The sequence below is a fragment of the Aythya fuligula genome, chromosome 8 (assembly GCF_009819795.1).
Source record: "Aythya fuligula isolate bAytFul2 chromosome 8, bAytFul2.pri, whole genome shotgun sequence".
In the NCBI taxonomy this organism is placed as follows: domain Eukaryota; kingdom Metazoa; phylum Chordata; class Aves; order Anseriformes; family Anatidae; genus Aythya; species Aythya fuligula.
The window spans coordinates 14474682-14497806 of record NC_045566.1 but is presented as its reverse complement, the minus strand read 5'-3'; the positions used below and the strand labels follow the sequence as shown (position 1 = coordinate 14497806).

The window sequence follows — 23125 nt, the reverse complement described above, 5'->3', positions numbered from 1 at the left end:
CTTCCCCCTTTCTCTCCTCTTTCTACCCTTTTCTCTCATTCCTGTTTTCCCTTTTTCTCCTCTTTTTTTCTTCTCTTGCTATATATTTTTTTCTTTTTCCTTCTTGTCAGAATTTTCTCCTGTAAGCATTATTTCAGAAAGTCTGCAATAAAATGGTAGTGTTGTCCTTTATTTGACTGACAGTCATGTATAGCCAAGGGCACATTAACAAAGTCAAGATCATACAGGTTGATATGCCAAGTCATTAGTAAAAACTTACTTTAGTAAAAACTACACAACCAGAAATGTGGATTTCTTTGCCGTTTTTGTGAGGACATCTTTTACAACTTGTGAGACTTAATAGTTCCTGAAGCGCTAATGGGCTCTTCATCTTTGGTTGCACTGGTAATAATTTTTTTTAAAACTGTTTTTAACCTCAATCCTTTCAAGCATTTAGATAGTTATTCTTAGAAGGGTAGTTTTTAAAAATGGATTAACTTTGACAATGACATTGCAGCTCAGGACTGTCAAATGTGTAAGCTTTTGTTGATTTGGAAGAAGCATGTTTTATATTCCAGTGGGGTGGGCAAAGCAGAAGAAAGCTCAAGGTGAAGAATATTTATGCAAGTAAGGAATCTATCTCAAAGGTACTTTCTTTAACTTTGTGAAATACAAAACAGAAACTCAATCCCCTTCACTCTACTTTAGAATAACTGTGAAACTCTAAAACATGAGGAGAAAATACCTGGGCAATGTACTAGATTTCACAGTGTTCGTACCTGACAGCTCTATTTTCTAAAGTATTATTGTACATGATGTAGAAAAATTAAACTCCTGCTCATATTCTCAGTGTCTAACGTTACAACGTTACAGCAGAGGTAAAGGACGCATTTAGAAGAAAGTTGAGAGTATTCCAATAAAATCAATGCATTCTAAAATGAAATTTAGACTCCCAAGACTTCTAGGAAAAGGAGACTTCTGTATGGGAGGAGTTGTGACTGTTTTGTTTTGCATCACTTTACATAATTTCTTTCAAATCTGTTTTGATGGTTACCAGAGGGTCTGTACATCTTGTTTTGAATGTACTCTTTTATAACATCCTGTTCTGTTATGTCTAAATAATCGGTTATGTTGATGATGCAAATTAACGTAAACAGAAAAATGAAGGCAATCTAGGGATATTAGCTCAGAAAAGGGGGGATGTAGGTTCCATAAGTTCCAGCCCTTGTGCAATGCCTTGTCTCTTTTTCTTAAATGGATGATCGAGGCTGTGTTTGCAAATTAAGAACAATTAACTGAGATGATTTCCCCTCTGGCATGCTGGCAATGTCAACACAGTAAAAACAGAACAGAAGATTTTTTTTTTCCCCATGTTACCTGGCAGTCTGCAGCTTTGCTCAAAGATGCAAGGCTCTGTCTTTAGTTTTTGTTAACTCCAGGTGCTAAAGTAAAATAAAGAGGTCTGCACATTTAATATTGTACTTCATAGTATGTGTCTTCTACACTAGTGAGTTAGAGAGTTATATTCCATGGAATTGTTCTGTTTTCCCCGTGGAGACAAATGACAATTAGTCAATGTAGCATTGCAAAGAAAGGTATAGTTGACTCTTTATGTAATTAGGGACTTTAGTGGCCATTTTTTTGGGTAAGCCTTAGGCAGGTGAGGGGAGGCACAAAGGAAAGGCTGCATGATGAGCATTAAGGCAAGTAGGGTCATGCTGTTAAGAGAATGTTCTGAAAATCCAGTTTCTTCCTACAAGTGGGGAGCAGTCCAAAAATGGTTATAGCTCCTGCAGTCACTAAATGGGATCACTATCCTTAGTGTATAATTTACTACTCTTTCCAACTCACTCTTTGGGAGGAAGAGATCATAGGCATGCTTTTAGTGTTAGACACCTGCATTCATAAAGATTCCCAACAGAGTGGACAGCATTATATTCCCATTGAGTAATTGCATGCATGGAGTTAGCAGAAGGCCTATACATGCAGGCAATCCTAGATCTTCAAAAAAGAGCTTAAATAAAATGTAAATGATGTATTTCATTATTAATCATTTACAGGTTTTCTGCCCACTAAGCTCTGTACTGTAAACTGTTACTGTGTTCCTGCAAGCATTTTGCTTATTTTTTTGCTTTGTTTTGTTAGTTTGGTCTAATAATTCTGTTTATGAACAACAATTTGCTATGCAGGACCAAACAAATTGAAATTCTACACTACTGTTTTTACTAAATCTCCTTCACCTTTTGAGAGTCAGATATTCAACCATATGAATCCATTTGTCATACGCATCTGACAGTTTCCTGGGAAAATACTGAGTGAATAAAGTATAGAGTGCCAGTGAGGGGCCTAAAATACTACTTCAGTATTTGGGAAAGGACTACTTTTTTCATGACAGTATCTAAATAAACAGAAGTCAAGGTGCTCTGCAGCCTGTTTCCCCCCAGGGACTATGGAGGGAACTTAAAAGACTGACTTAAGAGAATTTACAGATGTAAAAACAAGTGTGGTGAATCCCACCTTTGTGTTCCAGTTCAGTGGGGTGTGCAAAGGTATATCAAATAAGAGCCTGGTGAGTTGGATGTACGGCTGCCTATGAGTGTCTGAGTAGCTAAGACTTCCTGGGTAAAAACTCTGCTCCACTGAATGCAGCTTAGAAGCTGCTTTTCTTTGCTCAACATCTTTACACATTTGCATGTAAATATATTAAAATATATTAAATGTATATAATAAATCTATTTCTATGCACAATAATGTTTATAAAATCTTCCTGTTTCTTTTTCCTTATTTATTTATTTTACTACCCTGTTTACTGCTAAACCAAAATAGTTTGATCTAGGGTAATGCTGAGTTTCAATGGGTATTAAACCAAAAGCAGCTTTAGCTTTTCAGGACATTCTAGTTCTTATAAAGTAGCTGGTATGTTAAAAAGGGAGGGGGAAAAGAAGAAGAGATAATCTTCAAGTATATAATATTTGGGTTGTTAATTATGTTGCTTTTAGTCTCTAATTGCATCCATTTTTGTTTCCTTTTAAATGTTTTTTGTCATTTAAATTAGCTAGTATTCAACGGACTAAAAAAATAGGAAAGCAATAAAAATAAAATATTTTGATTTAGTTTTCCAAAATGTTATTGACAGAAAAAACGTCTCATAAAAATTTGCTGATGAATTCACAGAAATGAAATGTAGACATGTGAGAATTTATAGCTATGCAGTCAGCTGTGTGTGCAGTGAATCAGAGAACAGTTGGTTTTAGGTTTTGCAATCTGCCTTTGCTTTGACTTGATTCAAGTACTCTTTCTTAGCTTTTGGATATAGTCAAGACAAGCGTTCGTGCAGTCCTCCAGCATGTCTGGAAGGCTCCAGACATTGAAAACTTACATCTGTACCGTCTCTTTAACCGTGTATTTAATCGCTTACTTTGGAGCCATGGTCAAGGCCTGTGGAACTGTTTCTGTAATTCAGGGTAAGCCCGTTTTACTTATTATTTTAATCTTCATAATTTCACAGCTACAAAGACTGATGGCATACTTTGTTGCTCATTTTCATTTAAAAGAACGCTGTAATACATTGAACTTGTTTTAAAACAACATAAAGACCCAGTTAATCAGAAATCTAATAATCTAGGCTAACCGTTTCAGTAATGGAATAGGACGTTTAGTAAAGTTTTTACAAAGATAATAATCTAAGGAAATAAACTAATTTTCAAAACAGCTGAGCTTTTGTTTGACTCTTTCAATTGGATACTCCACAATTTTTAGGCATCTGGCCTGCAATGTGAAATGTAGATTTACCCTGTACAAAATCATAATCATCTTCAGACTTGCAAGTGAAAAATTCTGTCACAGGTGCAGCTGTTATCTCTTGCCAAAAGCAATATCAGTTCTGTGATTTACAAATAATGAGTTTGAATTTTTGTGCTTGATTACATTTGCTGTTTTACACGCTGGTGGGAATTTAAGTATATGCAGACTAGGAAACATACACATTGAGGTAAGCAGATGGTTTTGGTTTGGGTTGCAAATAAAAATTTTCAATGGAGAGAAAAAGGATGAGGCCATATTTTAAAAGTCCAGTATCCTATACTTCAAAATGGACATTCCTGAAATCAGTGACATTCCTGTAAGGACAGATCTAGAGAAACAGATATGAAGCAATCTCCCCTCTGAACTTCTTGATAAAATGAAAACAGCAATGTGTAAATATGAAATATATTGCATACAAAAAGACATTTTCTCTGTAAGTATATACAATGTATAAAGTACAGAAGGGATTTTGAGTAGCTTTAATAAATTATTTTAAGAGATTTATTAAAAATTAACTGCAGGAAACACACATAGTATGCTGATGGCTATTGTATGTACAAAGGAATCAGTTCAACATATTCTTCACTTATAGTCATTTGTCATAGGTAGAGAATGAGCGTAGTGCACTTGTCAGTTGTCTCCCAGCAGAACAGAAAAATGTGCTAACAATGAGGGATCTGAGAGTATCCAAAGGGTCATCAGTTTGTTTGTTTGTTTCTTTTACTATTACCTTCTTCATTGTGAAAGGTTTGTTTTTGTGTGAGCTGTTGTCATCTTTTTTTTTTTTTTTTTTTTTTTTTTTAATTTACATGGGCTGTGGGAACATGCAGATAATGTCAGTCCTAAGACTTGCTAGAGGTAGCTATTGGGTATGCTGCATGTTCCAACAGTTTTAAAACTCGAGTGAGAAAAGGCTGTGTTTCCAATTGAAAGTTTCTGTGTTTCCAATCTAAAATGTTTCCTTTGCATAATCCTCTACAGCTGCAAGGGCTGTTCTTCATGCCGAAAGAGGTGTGTGAATTCTTGAGTCAAAGTTCAATTTCTGTTGTCATAAAATATTATAAATACCTTCTCTTTCAATAACGCTGTTACTATTTTGAATCTTACTTCTAGTGTGCCCTTTTGCAGATCTTCTAATATGCATGAAAATTTTCAGTTTTTTTTTCCTCTACAACTATTTTTTTTTTGTTAAAAACATTTAAACAATTCTATTATTCACTTGGCTCAGAAGAACAGTCTTTGAGCCAGCAGAAGAGTTCAATGAAGAGTAGGATTTCACATCTAGCAATGCCTTGGTACATGCAGAACAAGACTCAGCTGACTACAGAATGGAGCTTAATTTTAAATATCAAATTCCTTATAAAAGGAGTTGTCTGTAAAATTTCTAAAAAATGCTGTAAAAATAATATACAAATACTCAGTATGTGTAGAGATCACTCTACAAGTAATATACCTACTACAAAATTCACAGAAGTAAGCAAACCAAAAGGACATTTGTACCTCGTCAGTAGGCTGTTTATTCAGTTGCAAGCATCACTCTTGCCATGTGATCCTCAACACAGACCTTAAGACAACTCTGTAGCAGAGGCCAGCTTCTCATCAGTCGTCCTTAGCATTAATTGTGTCATTTGAAAGAACAGATTGGAATAAACATAGGGCACATGTAGATTCTGGGGACGGGTGTTGGGAAGGAGTATTAGCGTGCTAATTAAGAAACAACATATGTATGTGAAAATATATCAAGCAATATGGCGCTTTCACTATTAATAATAATATCTGGAGAACGGAGGTCATAGCCTCTTGCAGTTAGTTCTTTGCTAGGCACATAGTATTTTAGTAAAAAGAACAGACAAAGAAACAAAGGAAACGTCGGTGAAATAACCTTGATGTAGATGGTTTCATATAGCTACAGTTGTTTTACTGTATAGTAAACAATTAAAATTAATAATAGAAAACTGGTAGAACCAGATCACTTCAGATGGTTTTAAAAAGAATGAGATGTAATTGACAGTATTGCACAACCAAGCCTAATACTGTCCTCTGGATCTAGCGAGAGCTCGATTTCTTACTCATGTATGGAAACTAAAGCTGCAGCATAACAAACAGCTTCCTTGGGTAACTATACTCCAGTCCTTATTGATTGCAGGATAACAGAGTATGAACTGCATCTGTGTAGCATATAGAGGAGATTGCACAGACACACATATGTGTGAATTTTAATGAGATTTCATATAAATTTCCAAATATCAATCTTTATTCTTGGGGTAATTGTATATCACTGTGGTCATAATCAGCCATAATTATAGCAGGTCACATATTACTCTTCACTGGTAAAATCCCTCGTAACTGTCAGAAAGTGATTATAGACCTCAAAGCCCAGAGTTTAAGAAATTTATCAGGAGAGTTTCTAGCAAGAGATTTGGGAGATTTTTAGGTTAAATTAGAATATAATTATGTGCAACACTGTGAATCTGGTGAATGAATGTAATACTTAGAACTTCATCTTGCTGCTTTCCACCAGATGTCACATTGTAGAGGAAAGAATGAAGACAGTAGATTAATTTTCACATAATAGCAAATATGAAAATTTCATGGACAGGAAACAATATTGAGAAAAATACATTAAAGAAGGCAGTAATTCTTGAAGTAGTATAATTATTCTGCTTATTAAATAAACAGACTTGATGCCTTAGAAACTATATTACTTAATTCATTATATGGATAAGAATTAAAGAGAAAAATGCTTCTCTAAAATTATGTGTGTGGTAGCAATTCTATAGAACTGAACGGTTTCAGCTCAAACATACTACTTAGACTAGGGATCCAGGCTGAAAAATCAGTTAGATATACATACAACTTGTGTTTTGGACATTAATATTCACAATTGCATCATAATAGAGTGTAATTTTAAAAATCTCATTAGGATGAAGTAGACATGCTGGTTCTTTGATATGTACTAAAATTCAGTGTTTTAAGAACAAACTTCTTACCTCAGGGATGCAAAATCTACTACTGATCTCAGTGGGACAGGACTAAATCATCCTGGATGCTATGCTGAACCCCAAAAATGGATGCAGCAAATTTTCCTCACTCTGTGAAGTGGCTCTTTCATAACCAAATAAAAAACCTCAAGCTTACAAGCCATCTGTGCTACTAGATAATGTTTTGATGGAAAAAAAGGTCTTCACAGGGACCATGTTGCCTTTAGAACATATATTATGACCTGTAATCTGGTAAGATTTCACATATGAAGATTAACTTTTTAACATGTGTTTTGGACTCTCTTTTCCTGTAAACAGGCAAGTTCATGCATTTTCTTTTGTTCCTTTATTGCTAAAACTGATATAAAGCAGTAAAGCTCTCAGATTGCAGTCTGTGGAAGAAAACATGGAGTCGTGTCTGTTTCCATAACAGGAGCTCTTGGGAAACCATATTCAGTAAAAGTGCAGAGGTGGTGACTCCTGAGCAACTCCAGTGTTGCCAACGGATAGTACAGCTTTGTAAACACTGCCTGCTAGTGGTTTACAAATATTCATCCAGCTCCAGAGGATCACTGACTGGAATTAGCCCCAGCTGGGATGATACAAGGTATGTATTTCAATGTTCTCACTCAAAATTATAATGATGAAAGATAATATTGCTGTTACTGCTACACTTCCCTTTAAGCCTCATTCACTAAGTATTAAAAAAAAGGGAGGGGCAATAAACCCCAACATTTCCCCTGATCCTTGATTCTTTCATTCTAAGCTCTCTAGCTCACTCATGAAATACAGTGAAAAAATTTGCTATGTACCATTTGTGTGAAACTACCCTTACTAAAGTCTTGATTGCCTACTGCCTAAGTAGCTGCAGCAGAGGCTTTCTGTAAAGCGAACTGAAAATTTCCTTTCTTCCGCTTCTCAGATCCCTCAAAGTCAGTGATTCCAGATTTGCATTCTTAGAGGTATCCTAACATGTATGATACTTCTGGCTTCACATTCGCAGTGGGATGCTATAGGGGCACAACTCCAGCCAAGGGTCAGGTAAGTGCCATCTGATTTACTGTATTGCACAGTTTTGCAAAGTTGACTTCCAAAACCTACAGTTTTAAAGCTTTATTATTTCATCTCACAGAGCACAAATATATTTTCAAACCTTGCAAAACAGCATCATATAGTAAAAAAGAAAAAAAATATTTGGCACTTACCTGATTCTGCATTGGCTGGTTTAGTTCTCCTACCGGATACAATAAGGATTATATTGTCAGTGTAGGGATTACTGAAAATGCTCCAACTGTGGGAGTCGATGATCTCTAATTCAGCACTCTTAGATGGAAAATTAAATGTACGTTTCAAATTACTTAGGTTCCAATTTCTATCCATAACGGCAATTTGAATTATTATATATATAAACTTACAAATGCTTTATTTATATAAAGTATCTTACAGACCCTATATCATAGAAGGGCTTTATGAGGTAAATAGCATGTGAAAAGTGAACCTTTGATATATTATCTGTTAAATTTATTTTATGACTTAATTGTGTACTTGGTATATCTCAGGCTGGTTATTTGATACATTGAACTCTCATTTGTTACTGTCATATGAATCTTAAGGCGATCTAACATAATTTAAAACCACCTAGAAACTGAATTTGGTCATAGCAAAAGTAGAAGTATCTAAAACAAAACAAATCATATTCAATATTAACAACTACTGAGCTGTTGCAGGAATATGGTAAAGTCATTTAGTGTAGTAAAGAGTAGAAAATCTTCAGGCTTGAAGTTTTTATTACTTTTACTGTTAATACTGCAGAAAATTTTTCGTCATAACCAACTGCAAACTATTCAAACTGATCAGATGAGATTACTATTATGTACTGCAGCTAGCAATCTTGCATTTGGAAAGCAGTGAAGTGAATGATCCAACAGGACTTTTTCATCTCTGGTTTCTGTGTTTATTTTGACACTGAACGGAAGTTTATTCATAACTTTCACAGGCGAGAGGAATCTAGGATCTGTTATGTCCTAGATAATGATATTTCTTCAGCAGTGTGGTAGCATGACAACTCTGACTGAAGTTAATGGCTTTATATTAATATCCATCTCTACTATGTATAAAGCAATATGCTAGTTAACCATGATATTCTGGATCTGTGAAATGAAAGTATGTGTGGAAATAAATGCTCTTGCCCATGGTGCCTGCCCCACAATATGTAAGGTAATAAATTTTTTTTTCTAGAAATGGGAGAACCACAGTATTAATTCTCTTCCCATCATCTAGGTTTCTGTTTCTAAATTATGTAAGAAACTATGCTACTACCAACAGTTTTCTTGAGTGACAGGAAAATTTTGTGAAGTGCAAGAGATAATAATATAGTTTAATAAATGTACAACAAGTTAATTTTTTTCAAGACTTTATAAAATTTAATTTGAAGAACTTACTTTGGTTTTTGTTTTTGTTTTTTGACCAGAAAACTTTTTTTAAGTTTTGCATTGATGACTAAAGGCTTCACAGTTATCAAATAGATACATCTTTATTTAGGAAAATAGATTTCTATGTGGAGAGGGAAAAAAGCTAGAGTTCTTTTTTCACTTTCTGGATTTGTTCTCAGTTCCAGCTCCTAACTGTAAATCCACTGTATATGATGAAGAGATTAAAGTATTAACATGAATGTGCATTAATGTATTTTTTTCTCACAAAATTTAGTGTAAATAAAACAGCAGACCTCAAAAAAAAAAAACTCATTTAAATAATAGCTAAAAAATAAACTGTGCAAAAAGCTGGACCTTTCTCATTTTTGATAAATTCACCCATGTTTCAAAATTTAAGAAATGACGAAAAGTACCATCCACTGCTAGATCCTTACAGCTTGCTAAGTAATCTTATGGCGTATTCTTAGAGAAGCATCAGAGCTGTTCACTTTAAGATCAAGCAAATGTAGGACTCAGTCTGCTGAGGCAGTGAACTGTCAAGCTCACCACCAACCCATACCAAATCAAACTTTTTTTGGTAACTTGTTGAAAAACTGAATTGGTGATAATAACATTTGATAATAACGTGATTAGTAGGATCAGTGTTTTAACTTATTCATCATTAATCAATATGATTCACTAGAATGATGCAACATTTTTAAAGCAATAATTTATACAATGTGTTACGCTAATCCATCTTAACACTGACATCATTCTTTAGGAAACTCTGATTTAGTGTGGATGTTATTTCTGCACACATACTGTACTCATATGTACTCATATTTCTGCAACTATTAGGAAATGATAACATGAAACAGATTTAAGAATATATATTAGACATGATAAATGTTTTTTGTAGTATTGTGTAAGATACGTGCTATATAATTGCCTGAATTTTAAAGGATAAATAGTCACAAGTGATAAATAGTCACAGACTTACTATGCTGTAGCATCATTGTTTCTTGCTTTACTAGAGTGGTGATGATAGCATGAGTACTTTTAGGGAATTAGAATAGGAAACCAAAACTGAATAATTCTATTTTTTTTTCCTCTAATAAATGTTTTCTTACAACTTTACTTTTAATAACATAGTTAACAATAACTGCAGTTTTTACCTAATTTAAATTGAGCAAGTAGTACTATAATAACAGAGCATGAAATGTTAATTTTTAATAGTGTCATTGCACAGAATGCCATTGTTAATTTACCTTCTTGCTTAAAGAAGACTGGCAAGATACTTGGTCGTCATACAACATCCTGAAATTTTCCTAAGACTCTCTCTGACCTTAAGATCTGTTTTCTGAGTCAGTTAATGCCTAGTGCTCTGTATGTGGTGTATAAGTAGTGCTTATTGCACATATTTTCCTGTGTGAAACAATTACAAGGTATGGCTCTTAATTCTTTCACCCTTGAATGTTATCTTATGTGTAAATTTGGCTGTATTTTCTATATCATTTCTAGGTGTTTGTTGCCAGGACCTTCACAGTTCATCACGAAATCATCCTCGTCCAACCTTAGCTGCAGTTCATCCGGAATGCCTCGCCCTAACATTTTGTTCACACACAGATATAGTCACTTGTGAAGCAAATGAAAAGTTACTTTCCATTGTAAATAATGGCACTCCATATATACATTTTTTTTCAAATTAAAATTTGTCATGGAGCTAAATGCAAGCACTGTTATAATATGGTAGTAAGTATATATCATATAGCTGAAAACCTACTGTAAAAGCATAGCTTTTCTGGAAGCATAATAAACCTTGTTAAGCTGGTTACACACATTTGAATGTGTAGATCTTGCTAGGTTTATAAGTAATTCCTACTAGAAATGTTATTTTTGCTGCAGAATATAGAAATGAAATTGATCTGGAAGATCCTATTACAGTGTTACATTATTTTGTATGTACAATACTTTGACTTGAATATTATTTATTGTAAAGTATACTATTTATTGTCTCAGATGTAATTGATCCTTTAACTAGACAGATGATTAAAAAAAACTGTAGTGGAACACTAAAACTGTAATAATCATTAAAAATAATCTGATAATTTCTTGCACATGTTTAAAGTAATGCCCCAAATCCTGTAAGCCAAACCTGAAGCAGGTATCTTTTCATTTCTCCTCTGAAATTATGAGTCTTGGTTAGTGCTTTTACTTTTCTTAAAGGACATGGTATAGTATCTTTTAGTCAAAGTGGAGGCATTCTATATGCAGATAGTAAAAATATCAGTTCATGCATTCAGTTTCTAATTGGATTTTTTTAATAAAACAGAAGCCAATATTTGTTAACTAGCTTTCATTCACATTACCTTACCTATGGCCTGTGCCTTTAAGTTTCCTTTGGGAGCAAGCAGTCACCTACAACTTGTGCAAGCATGCATAGTGCATAGTTTTTCTGTTTTACTACACAAGTGGTAAAGCAGACATTTTTAGGAAATACTGCAGCTATAATTTATTATTTCAACCTTATACTAATTGGTTTGCTGTAGTTTTTAGCATACAATCCAGTACATACTGTAGAATGTGTTGTTTAGCTAGACAGTATTTTCTAGACTTACTGACACCTTTAAATGTTGGAAATATAATTCAGTAGGAAGCTCTCATTCAGATTCAGCTTCCTCAGCCTGGCTGAGGGGCACAAAAGAAACCGAGCCAGAACAGGAACACAATTAACAGGACTTGTAACCTGAAAGCATCATTCAGGTTTTGTACTTATACCCTTCCATCTCATTCAGCGTTGTGCCATGTAAGCCTTATTTGTTATATAAATAATTATTAAAAAAAAAAACAAAACACAGCTAATCTAGATTTTTTTGTTTGTTTGTTTAACTGAGTGAAGAACAGAGTAGTAGGTATTTACCAAAGACTTGTTTACTTTCTAATAATGCAATCTTAAAACTTGTTTGTAAATTACCGATGTATTTTAGGTATACGTTAAAAATAATTTATGGGGGGGTTAATTGTCCTCAGGAGAAGTATATTAGAGGTTTTTGATATCCAGAAATTTATGAGAAATTTAAGAGACTTAAGAGATTTGAGACTGAAGTTGTCTGGAATTTAATTATTATTATTATTTTTTAATTTTAGTATATATATCAAATTGGGAATTCTGGTGAGATTTTTGATGCCTGTGCTGTAGTGCCTCAGCTCTAGAACTGCAAGATACAAGATAGGAAGACTATTTGTAAACAAATAATAATAATAATAATAAAAAGACAAAACAACAACACAAAACATAGATTAGCCAGATATAAACAGTCTTCTTGTCTGGTAAAAATATTTTTCATTCTCATGGTAATACTGATTTAGTAATACAATATGTTCACATTAATTGTGTATATTTCCTTTGATCCATATTGATAAAGCATATTATGATTATCTGTAACACCTAATAAAAGCTGTAAATCCTTTCTTCTTGGGGCAGCTTCCACTGTATTCTGCTTTTGGCATGACGGGGGAAACAGCTTCAGCCTACTTTACCCAACTCAAACAGAATCCTATGACAGCGGGTTCACATGGCTTTGTCTTTTTCTTTTTAAACTGCTTTTGATAAGTATTCTCAGAGGCCAGTGCTGGGACAGGTCAATCTGTACAGAGCAGTCTGCCAGCTGAAAGAGGACTACCAAGGATACCTGTGTGGTACAGACATACAGAAAAAAGGTATTTAGTATGTACAAAAGTGGACCAGATGGTTGATTTATGTCTGATGCTGTTTAATTTATTTCTGATAACCTTTCCTAGAGTAGTACTGCATTCCTAATAATGTGTGAATCGGTACTTACAGCATCTAAGAATGTTAATTTGAGTACGTTAAGTATATTCAAGGATGTCACCCCAGCTGAGGTGCAGGCTGGTTTCCTGTCACGCCCTGTGGGGAACGTCAGGCTGCGATTCACTTCCCTACCTGTCATTAATGACCCAACCCTCACAAACCGACTGATATTTATACAAAAATATTGGCATTTGGTGGGAATTTTTATTTAGTGTTATTTTTTGTCGTTGTTTGGAGCCGGCTGGAGGCAGGGGCAGCGGCAGTTGCAGGGCGCGGAGGACGCCGTGCCGGCAGAACCGGCGGCGAGGAGGCGCAGCCGTCGCTGCGCGGCCTCAGGGTGCCGCAGCTCCCGGGGGGTTCCCGCCCTGGCTCTCCACAAGCCCGGGGCCGCTGCGGGGGCCGCCCGCCGGAGGGCGGCAGCAGGCAGGGCGCAGCCCCCCGGTGTCTCGGCAGGGCGCTGCGCCCCCAGAGGCGCTGCTGGGGGGACCTCTGCCCGCAGCTCCTTGGGCTGCACCGAGGCGTGAGGCGCAGGGCTGGGGTTTTAAGCACAAGCACCACGACAGGTGCCTGTCCCGCTGGCTGGTTGTCGAAATCAGCTCCTGTCGCTAACGGCACAATCAGGGTAAGCTCACACACAGTGGGTGTTTGAAAGCAGCCAGCACCTGGCGTGATTTAGGTGGAAACCTCTCACGGTTTCCCCAGCAGCCACACAGGCTCTGTCCCCCGGGGCCTGGCCGGAGGGCTGGGCTGCGGGCGGCACGCAGACCGGCTTGGCTGTGTTGTTCCCTGCCGCCTAGTACTGCGCTGGGTAAACGCTGTCACTTCAAAGCAGGATGAACAGCTGTAGGGTTGGGCTCAGAAATACCAATTATGAAACCTTAAAAAGATTTCACACCTTATTTGTGCTGTGAAACAGTTCTTACCCTGTGAGAGCGCAGCCTGATGGCATCTGCTCTTTTAGGCTTTACTGGAGAAAAATACCGACTGAAATCTGTGGGAGCTCAGTTCGTACGGGCTATGAGGCGGGCTTCCAGGGGCTGACCAGAAAGGTTGCTGCTTTCTGTGGCAGAAAGCTTTTGCTGGTGCAAAGCTATTATTTGTCTCTGGTCTGCAAACAGCTATACCTCTTCTGTTCCCAGGAACTGAATTTTCTGGTAAGAGAAAGTGCATATAAATGTGCTTCTTTAGTTTTGGTAATACACTTGGACTTCCAAATGCAAAGTCACAGGAGCAAAGAAAATACATTTTTGAAAGCATCTGTTTGCCAAAGTAATATGAAAGGAAACAGAGTATTTCACAAAGATACCCTTTTGGTAGACCTTTGCCTTGGGTTAATGGTCCGCCTAGAAATAAATGTTTTATTCTCTATGTGAAAACCAGTCACTAAGTGTCAATTCTCTATCCAGGAACATAAATAAATTCACATCAGCTTTTAAAACTACATCTGAATGACCTTTTAGCTAGGCTAGGAGTTCTAGGGCAAATTCATTTTTAAATACACAAACACAAATTTACAGTTTTTGACTTTCCCCGAATCTTCAAGTGGAAGGATCGAATTACATTGACAGTCATATAACATCTAATTTAGGTGTTAGCAAATGTGAATATTTGCAAGTTAGCTTTGCATGCAGTGTTAAAACAGTTAACTTGAAGCTGTTGCGTTTATTCCCATTTTCAGGAGAAGATAATTTGCTGTTAAATGGTGTAGCTATTGGAAAATCTTTCACTATGGCATTTGCTAAAAACATTTGTAATTTTTTTTCTGTATGTGGTAAAATTCTCATGCATTAGTTGTTATTCTGCTTCTGTGTTCTTTGTTCTCTGTCAGCCACCTCTGTGCAGTTTCCTACATTGTGCAAATGTTTTGTTAATGCAGAAGAGTCTTTGTTGGTATGTAAATAGCTGTAGCACTTAGGACGCAAGGAAATCAGTGGTAATTTTACCATTTATGTATATGGAGCAGGAGCAGATTCTGCTTGTGGGGGAGCAAGACAGATACAGTCTTAGTGTTTTTGTCTTTTTTTTTTTTTTTTTTTTTTCTTTCTACGTTCTTGTTTCTTCTTTTAAAACAAAAGGCAGCATTCACTCAGTAAGGAAAACCCTTAATACTGCACTTAGAGCTCCCCTCCTTTCACAATAAATGATATTAACCATACCACAAAATTGTACATTTAAAACTGGTTTGCGTGGCCTTTAAATGCCCTCTGAAAGGGTCTATCTGTTCTTAGTGACACAGAGTAAAATGGAGCCTGCCCCTGGCTGAAATGGTGGCTGACACCGATCCCCAGAATCTACTTTGTATTCCACGTCGGCTCAAATGGCTGCACAGCGGTCGGTCACCCTCTGCGCCTATCCCTGTCAAGAGTTATCAGCCACATCACGGAGGGTAGAGGAGCGCAAGGAAGTGACCCGTACCCGCCTTTGCTGCTGTGCTGTGATCAAACAACTGCTCATGGCTACTGCAGCGCAGTTTTGCCAAGCATTGTTACGCAGCTTGCTGCAGCGGTGTTTGACAGGATATGCACTTCACTTGCTGCAAAGGTCTGACTTTGAAAGCTGAGGGTGGCAGTCATGGAGTACAGTGGAGCCCGGAAGGGCTAAAAGGAGTCAGGACATCTGGTAAGACAATTCATTATCCCGGAGCAGGTTTTGCATTAAAGGTTTTTTCCTTGTGCCCATTCTTGTGGAAATTATTTGCTCTGTTGCAGCAGAACAAAATATTTTCTCATCAAATGCTATCTATGAATTTTAACTGAGTGGAATTGTGTCATCTGACCATCCACACCCTTGGTTGTTCCTGCCACAATTCCCCGCAATCCACTCTTTCAGAAGTTTTTCAGAAGGGTGTAGAGGGCCCTGTTTTCCAAACAGGAGATTTCCATAGCAAGATAAAGGAAAAAATGTCACGGTATACCTGTATTGCAAGCTTCTGAGTAGCACATAGATTTCTTGATCTGACTGAGATCTCAGAAGCTGTCTGGTTGTCATTGTGTAAGAGCCTGCCATAGGGCTAATTTGCTTTGTGAAGAGAAATACAGCTCTGAGTGGCAAATGTGTGGACTCAGCAATACCTCGAATAAAACATCCAAGACGGGACAAAGGTGGAAATTCAGTGTATTTTTCCAGCAGCACGCACCTGCACCCCAAGCCACCCCTGTGCGTAGGTGTGGCTCTGCTGAGTGCTGAGCGCTCACAGCTTTTGCTGCAGTCACTACATCCTTTCAGCTCTGACACTGCTTACTCTGCCAGAGCCGCCCTGTGCCATGTGCAGCTGCAGATTTCAGCACTACAAATCTGTGTTTGGTAAGATAACCAGAATGCAATATCCCTTACAAATGCAGTGAATTAGTCAAACGACAGCATTGCTGATGAGAAGTAGGGTGGACTGACCTGTGCAGAGATCTGTACTTTCTCTGGTACCCAGATTAGTAGGGGACCGTGTGCAGTGTAGATTTATTTGTAGTAATAAACTATATTCATAAATGGCCAGCAATCTCAGGAATATGGCAGGTTTGAAGGAGTTGCCCTTTTTTTCCAGCCACATCTACCCTTTCTGGCCTACTGGGTGTTTGCAGGCATTCTGCTAAGCAGGGTAATTGGGAATACAACTGCTGCTTGCGGGATTTTTGCTGTTGATAGGAGTAATCTCTTCTTTTTCAAAATCATGTAGGATTCCTGCCATCTGACTTCTTTTATTCTAATTCAGAGAATGAATAAAGCACCTGCATCAAAATGACATGGTACTAGACAAATAAGCTACAGGGCAGTTAAAGTTCAGTCACATTATTGTCACTTGCTTCGGTGTATAGTACATTATGGAACCAGAGACAACTGAGAAAGCTTACTGGCATAGTGAAAAATAAGGTCTTCTGACACTTAAAATTTCTACCAGTGTCGGGAAGCTAGACCTGACAGCATCTTCCCAATCATTAATTTACTTAGCTTGTGGAAAGGTTTCTCAGAATACTCAGCATGAGCTCCTGCGGCTGTGTGGTTTGCACTATGTAAATGCACCACATAATATATAAACTCACAGGATTGCACACCAAGCACAGAGTTTGTGTATACCTTTAGTTTTGTCTGCAGTTGTTTCAGACTATGTGTTCCTTGCCTGTCACCACATCCCCTGGTTTTGTTTTGAAACATGACATGAACCAGAGACAGCTCTCTTACTTCCTTCAGCCGTGACATGGCTTTTGACATACCGAGAAACTAAATGCTTTGCTCCACAGATATGCCACTGAGTATGACAGTGCTGGTCACAGTTGCTGAATAATGGAAACATAGGTAGTCAGAGATTTTTTTTTGGAAAAGCAGTGTGGAGTGCAGCAGTTTTATACTTATGCACTTACAAGCTATTGGTATCTTGCTAGCTCATGTTATTACAGCTTTCAGAGTAGTGTGATAGAGGAAGGCATTGCTAACGCCGAGCATTCTTTCTGAAATGGAAAGGTTTGCAGTTTTTCCTTCCTTCTTTCAATCTCTCCCCCCACCCTGATCAAGTTGAGGAAACAGTAAGTACTGTATGTCTTATAGCTTCCAACCGCTAACAAGTCTGTGTGTGAGTAAAGGCTTAATAGCGATATCAATTAACAGCTAATGTGTATCATTGTTCAAACCATCCTAGTATGTGTTCTAATCTGCATTTGAATACAAATGTTCCTATACAAAATGCGTTTGAATTGTCCAAACAGTATCCAATTAATGTACTTTGTAACATCCCTGGATGTTATATATTCATGGGAATCTTCTTTCAAGTACACAAATACGTGTATTATTAGTGGTAATAGAAAACCTATTCAGGATTAGAAAGCTGAAGTAATTGGACGGCTACTCTTACCTTAGAAACAGCCACATTTGGAAAAAGCTTGGCTCTCAATCAAGCTTTTGGAATGATGGGATCTATTTCACAGTAATTTTCTTCTCCTGTGCAGATTGCTGCAACATGATGGGGATAGCTTTACTGGCTATTGCAGTCAACTCAAGTAAATAAAATTGGTGTACACTTTTGTTTTAGTTGGTTGCCACATAACCTCTTCTAAGACTCTAGGAGGGCAATTGCATATCTTCTTTTGTATCAATGATGATAACATCCAGTAATGCTAATATGCATATTGTCCTGTCAGCATTTTTATTCTTTAAGAATTTCTATCTCACTTCAGTTGCAGCTTAGCTTGCAGAGCATCAGCAGGAAGTATAATACTGTACTGTAATTATTTAATCAACAATAAATCGTACTTCTGCATTGTACCATTGTGCCGTATTTTTCTAAAGAAACTATATCATTCAGAAGCAACTTTGCTTTCATTGCACATCTACTGGTGAACCATCACTCTTTAAAATAGTCTAGTAATTGGACTCTTGCAATGCTCCCTTCATGTGTCCTTATCCCTATAAAATTTAATACACAGTTTTGTTATTCTGCAGAGAGAAGTGGTTTCACGGGTTGGTTGTGTTGGCTGTAGACTACTGAGAGTTGAGAATATTTTTAGTTCTGGGAAGTGTATGTGGAAATCTGAAAGCAACTGAGCCATATGACAAAGCAGATATGCTGCAGAGACACTGCAGATCGCGCGCTCTCATACTTAATATGCAGCGTTCGGTGTCGTCGCAGTTCCTCAGCAGATTTTGGTAATGTCACCAGTTACAGTGCGTTCAGTAATCAGCATTTACAATAGCAAAGATACCAATAACAGGGTCTGCATCAGGCAGAATTTGCAGCTGTTAAACAGAGGAGGGTAAATTTTCCTGGTCTGTCTTTGAAGCCGGTAGTGACTTGGAGACTGTCTGTGCTACACTTGCACAAATGTCTTCTCTTTGACATTAATACATTTTTTTCCATTTTGCCTTGCTTATGGTTCAGCCTACTCATTTTTGCTTTTTGAGGACAAGTTACACTGGTGATTCTTGAAGCTGGTCATAAGCGAGCCTTATCAGGGAAGATGTGGACAGTCTTTACGAGGGTGAGGCACTGCTGCTATCAGCTGTTGTCAGCCAGGGATGTCATGTTCCTGTACTGGAATTTCTAGAAAACAAATTTGGCTGTTATCTGAACGCTTCAAGCGCTACATGGCCAGCATCATTTAAAACGACAGGCAGTGTAGCATTGGTGTCTTTCAGGCACCATTCTGTTTCCCTCAAACCAGCCTGGCCAAGGGCTAAGTGCTTTCTCTGAGGGATAGTGCCAGGCCTCCCAGCCGAGTGGGCTCACCCACTGAATGCAAGTCTAGCCAAAATCTATTAAAGTTAGAAATGGGAAAATCTAGAGATACTTCAGCAGAGACATAACTAATATATATATATATATATATATATATTTCTTCAGCCACAGCATACTTTTTTTTTTTCTTTATACTCAGGGAACCTATGAAACACCCAGTACAAGCACTCCAGCCAGTTCCTGACCAGAATCCCAGGGACAGTCTGGAGGGCTCTTAAAACAACCAGTCTCGGCTGTCAGTCTTGAGAGGTTTGTCATCTGCAGGAAGGCTGCTCCCTCCAGCCCCCTGCTGCTGGCCATGATTTGTGCCTCAGTTCTGTAACTGCATGGGCAAGCTTACAAAAAAGTCTTCTCCTTCCTGACAAGCGAGGTGTAGCTTGGTCTGCAGGATGTGCTTGTTCAAAACACAAGCTAAATAATCATAAATCAGCATAAAGCACTGAGGTTTTGTGGTGCCATAGCAATAAAGGAATTATTTCAGCACTACTGATGATGATTTTTCTGAATTATTATGACTCCACAAAACTGCTGGGGAAGGGAGGGACATTTTTACAACTTAACTTCTTCTTGTTGCCAAGGTCGAGCAAGAGAGCAGTGTAGACATAATTGCCCTTTCCTTTTTGTGCTGCTCATTATTAGTTAGGGGGGATTTCATTCCTTTATTTATTTATTTTTACAGAAGCTTTAATTCCCATGGACATTCTTTCTTTCTATTCGAATGGCACAAAATACCCTACCTACCTAAGGAGCAGTTCTTAAGATAACATCAGGTTTCTTTCCTACAAATTAGTACCAAACATCTACTTTTCTATCTTACATTTTTTCTAGTAGGTGCAGAGACAGCAGTACTGGTGCAACTACCTGGTGCACCACCAGGCAGCCCTTTGGGAAGCGTTTGTCCATGGGCTGCAGACGGGGACAGGCGTGCACCGGCCCCCATGAGCAGTGCCCCTGGGGCTGGTGGTCCTGCCCCTGTGCCCCCCACAAACTGGTGCCACCAGGAGGAGCCCAGTTCGGTCAGGAGGAGTGGGAGGGTGCAAGCCGTTGGTATCAGCCGGGAAGGTTGCAAGGAAAAATGTCGTGATAGTTACTGGAAAAGCCACATGCTTCGAGTCAAGGTTAGTCTCTGCTGGGTTGTAATGTTTCTGTGGCTGGGTAGTTGCTGGTGTTAGGGCTTCCTGTCTAAGGACACGGAACTGCACTCGGTAGAAAACACTGTCAGGATCGAGCCTCTAATTGTCACATACAAAAAGCACAAATCAAAGATGGCATCCTGAAGTGTCCTTATTTTCAAAAGCGGTTTGCTTTTCCGGCATATTTAGGGTTGTGTGGCATCACAAGAAAATTACATTTTGAATATCTTTTGGTATGACAGCACAGAGTATTAGTGTTATTGAGGAGTCTAAAATGTCACTGGTGTGGGAAAAGTTTGTATGAACTAAGTATATCATCGATAATTGAAGGATTAGCTTGCAATATAATTCACGTAACTTTGAGACAGAGGAAACTTGTGGATGTTTGGAACAGAAAGAGACAGATTATCAGATGTATAGAAAAGCCAAGTATTTTCTAATTACTGTGAGAGTTAAAGAAGAAAAACCCAAACTCCCCCCAAAGGAGTTCTCTAGTTTAAACCAGTAATTGCAATTAAGAACATCAAGTAAAAGAATTATATAACGCTGCTCCATTTTGCTATTAAAAGCTTAAACTTTTTCTTGCTTAAAATTGAAAGAGGAAAAAGAATTGAAAACAGGTTTAATTAACTGGTAAACTTGAATGTTTATCAGCTATAAAAATATATCATTTCCTTAGCAATAGGAAATAAATAAATCGAGAGATTTTAAAGATCAAGGTTAAAATAATTAAGAAAATGGTGATTGACTATTTATTTATATTATTATTATTTTTTAAGCTTACATTTTCAAGATCCCCACCCCCCTCCCCCCCGGGTTATTGCACTTGGTATTTAACCTTGCATTTATTCTGTAAGCTGTAAATTAAAAGGCTAAATAATCTGTGTGACCTTTCATAAAGCCTCAGTGGGAAAAAGTTGCTCTCTGATTTATCAGCTGTATCCAGGGTCTGTAACCAGCGGATTTCTGCCTTCAGTTCATGTTTGGGCTCAAGTGTAACTGAAATTGTTTCAGTTCAGGTGAAGTTCAGCTCAGCAGCAGCGTATTAACCAGTCTGAACCATGTCTGCAAGAGGCCCACCTGGCTGCAGGGAGCTCTGACCACAGGGTGAGCCCAATTTTTGCCTTCCTGCATGCTCCTGGCTGTGGCAACTGCTCTCCTGCTCTCCAGGGCTGGTTGATGGGGTGCTGAGCTGCTCATAGTGCTACAGGTGGATCCCCGGGGATCAGGAGACAATTATTGAGTAGAAAATTGAAAATTGCCTTGCAGTTTTTTAGGGCTGGTTTCCAGAGAGATGCAGCAGTGGTGGTATGCTGCGGAACAAGCAATTTTACAAGCGTTGGGCAGCCTGAATGGGCATCACTGGGACTGTTCCCATGCTCACAAGTGTTAGACCTAATGTTCTGGCAAGTCTTTGAAAGATCCAGACCTCACATGTAGCAGTGGAGTTTTGGAACATGCTTGCTGGTGTTGTAGGTGATTTTGCAAATGGTGAGTCTGTATCTGAGGGTAGCAGAAAGCCAAAAATGTTTGTTCTGCAATTAGCTTGTGGGAATTCTTCAGAGCAGCACCTGTGTTCTGTGTGACTCATGGTGATCGCATAACCCCAGCAAGGTGCTGGCAGGCGCTACTCAGGTGTGAGACGGCTATGGCTCTGCAGGGGACTGCAGCAGTGCCTAGCGAAAGCTCTGAACAGGGAGGCTGCCTAACAGACCGTCAGTTGTCACCCACAGGGTTCATCCTTGCACTGGCCTGTGCCTATTTATCTCTTCCTTGCTGCTTGCCCCAATGTACTCTGTCTGAAGCAGCAGCAAGCTGACACTAGAGTTGAGTCAAATGTTTACTCAGTGTGCTTTGCTGTCCAAGATGTTTTCCTATGGTTGTGTCCTTGTGAACAGAGAGATGCCCCGGAAGAGAGCACTGAAACAGCCTGGAGAAGGAGAGCTGCAGCAGTCCTATAACACTGCACTGTGAAGGTTATTGATTTGGGGCCAGTTTTAAGTTTCTCGTTAGATGTGCTTGTGTGATCCCTGACTCAAACTTGAATGATCAGTAACTGATTTTGTTATTTTTATTTAATGCATATAGTACTTTAAATATGCAGTAGTTAGATCTCGATTTTATCTTTTGCTGTGATATTAGTTCTTTCTTTGTGTTACTGTTGATCATCTTTTGTCTTCTCTTCAGTAATGTTATAGCCTTAGTTGTTCACATCATCAGATTTTTATTCTGGTGCTCTTGACATCGCACAGTCAGTTTCCACTCTTATAGCTTATTTTATATCCCTTCCTCTGAAATACACTGTTTATTTATTTATGTTGTAAAGATACACATAGTGCCATTATTTGAAGCCACTAAATTGCTGCTTGAGAGGCGTGGTGCTGTGTATATATTACTCCGTTTATGTTCTCACCATTCATGACTGGTAGAACCATTTGACTGGAGTATGGCTCCATTAATCTCTCTTCACTATTTATATGTATTAATTAGTTTAAAATTTCACTCATCAGGGTAGCTGTGTTAAGTATAACATCTTCTGGTTACTCCTGGGGCAGCAGCTGTAGTGGGAATACTAATCAAGTGGCTTGGTCACAACAGTTCTCCTGTGCTCACTCTGTTCTGTGTGTAGATGCAGCAGTTTAGCTAAGCAAGTTACATCATAATTTTTTAGGGAAGTTTTAAAGACGTTCAGAAACTCTCACCTCCTGATGTGATTTCCATTGTTTTACAGAGTAGGCAGGTACATCTGTATCATGCAACATAAA

The 23125-nt window shown here is 38.1% G+C and overlaps 1 protein-coding gene across 6 annotated transcripts in view; it reads left to right on the top strand.

The window, feature by feature from the left end:
• TTLL7 (tubulin tyrosine ligase like 7) overlaps nt 1–12653 on the top strand; it is a 72335-nt gene extending 59682 nt beyond the window's left edge. For 5 of the 6 annotated variants that reach the window (XM_032192660.1, XM_032192657.1, XM_032192659.1 and 2 more), the window contains 3 exons: nt 3283–3443; nt 7198–7371; nt 10697–12653. In XM_032192660.1, the coding sequence (XP_032048551.1) occupies nt 3283–3443; nt 7198–7371; nt 10697–10817 (456 nt within the window). In that variant the 3' untranslated portion in view covers nt 10818–12653. Of the gene's footprint in view, nt 1–3282; nt 3444–7197; nt 7372–7686; nt 7806–10696 lie in introns of all 6 variants that reach the window. The other variant, XR_004253554.1, reaches the window with a different exon arrangement.
• Nucleotides 12654–23125: the final 10472 nt, after the last annotated feature.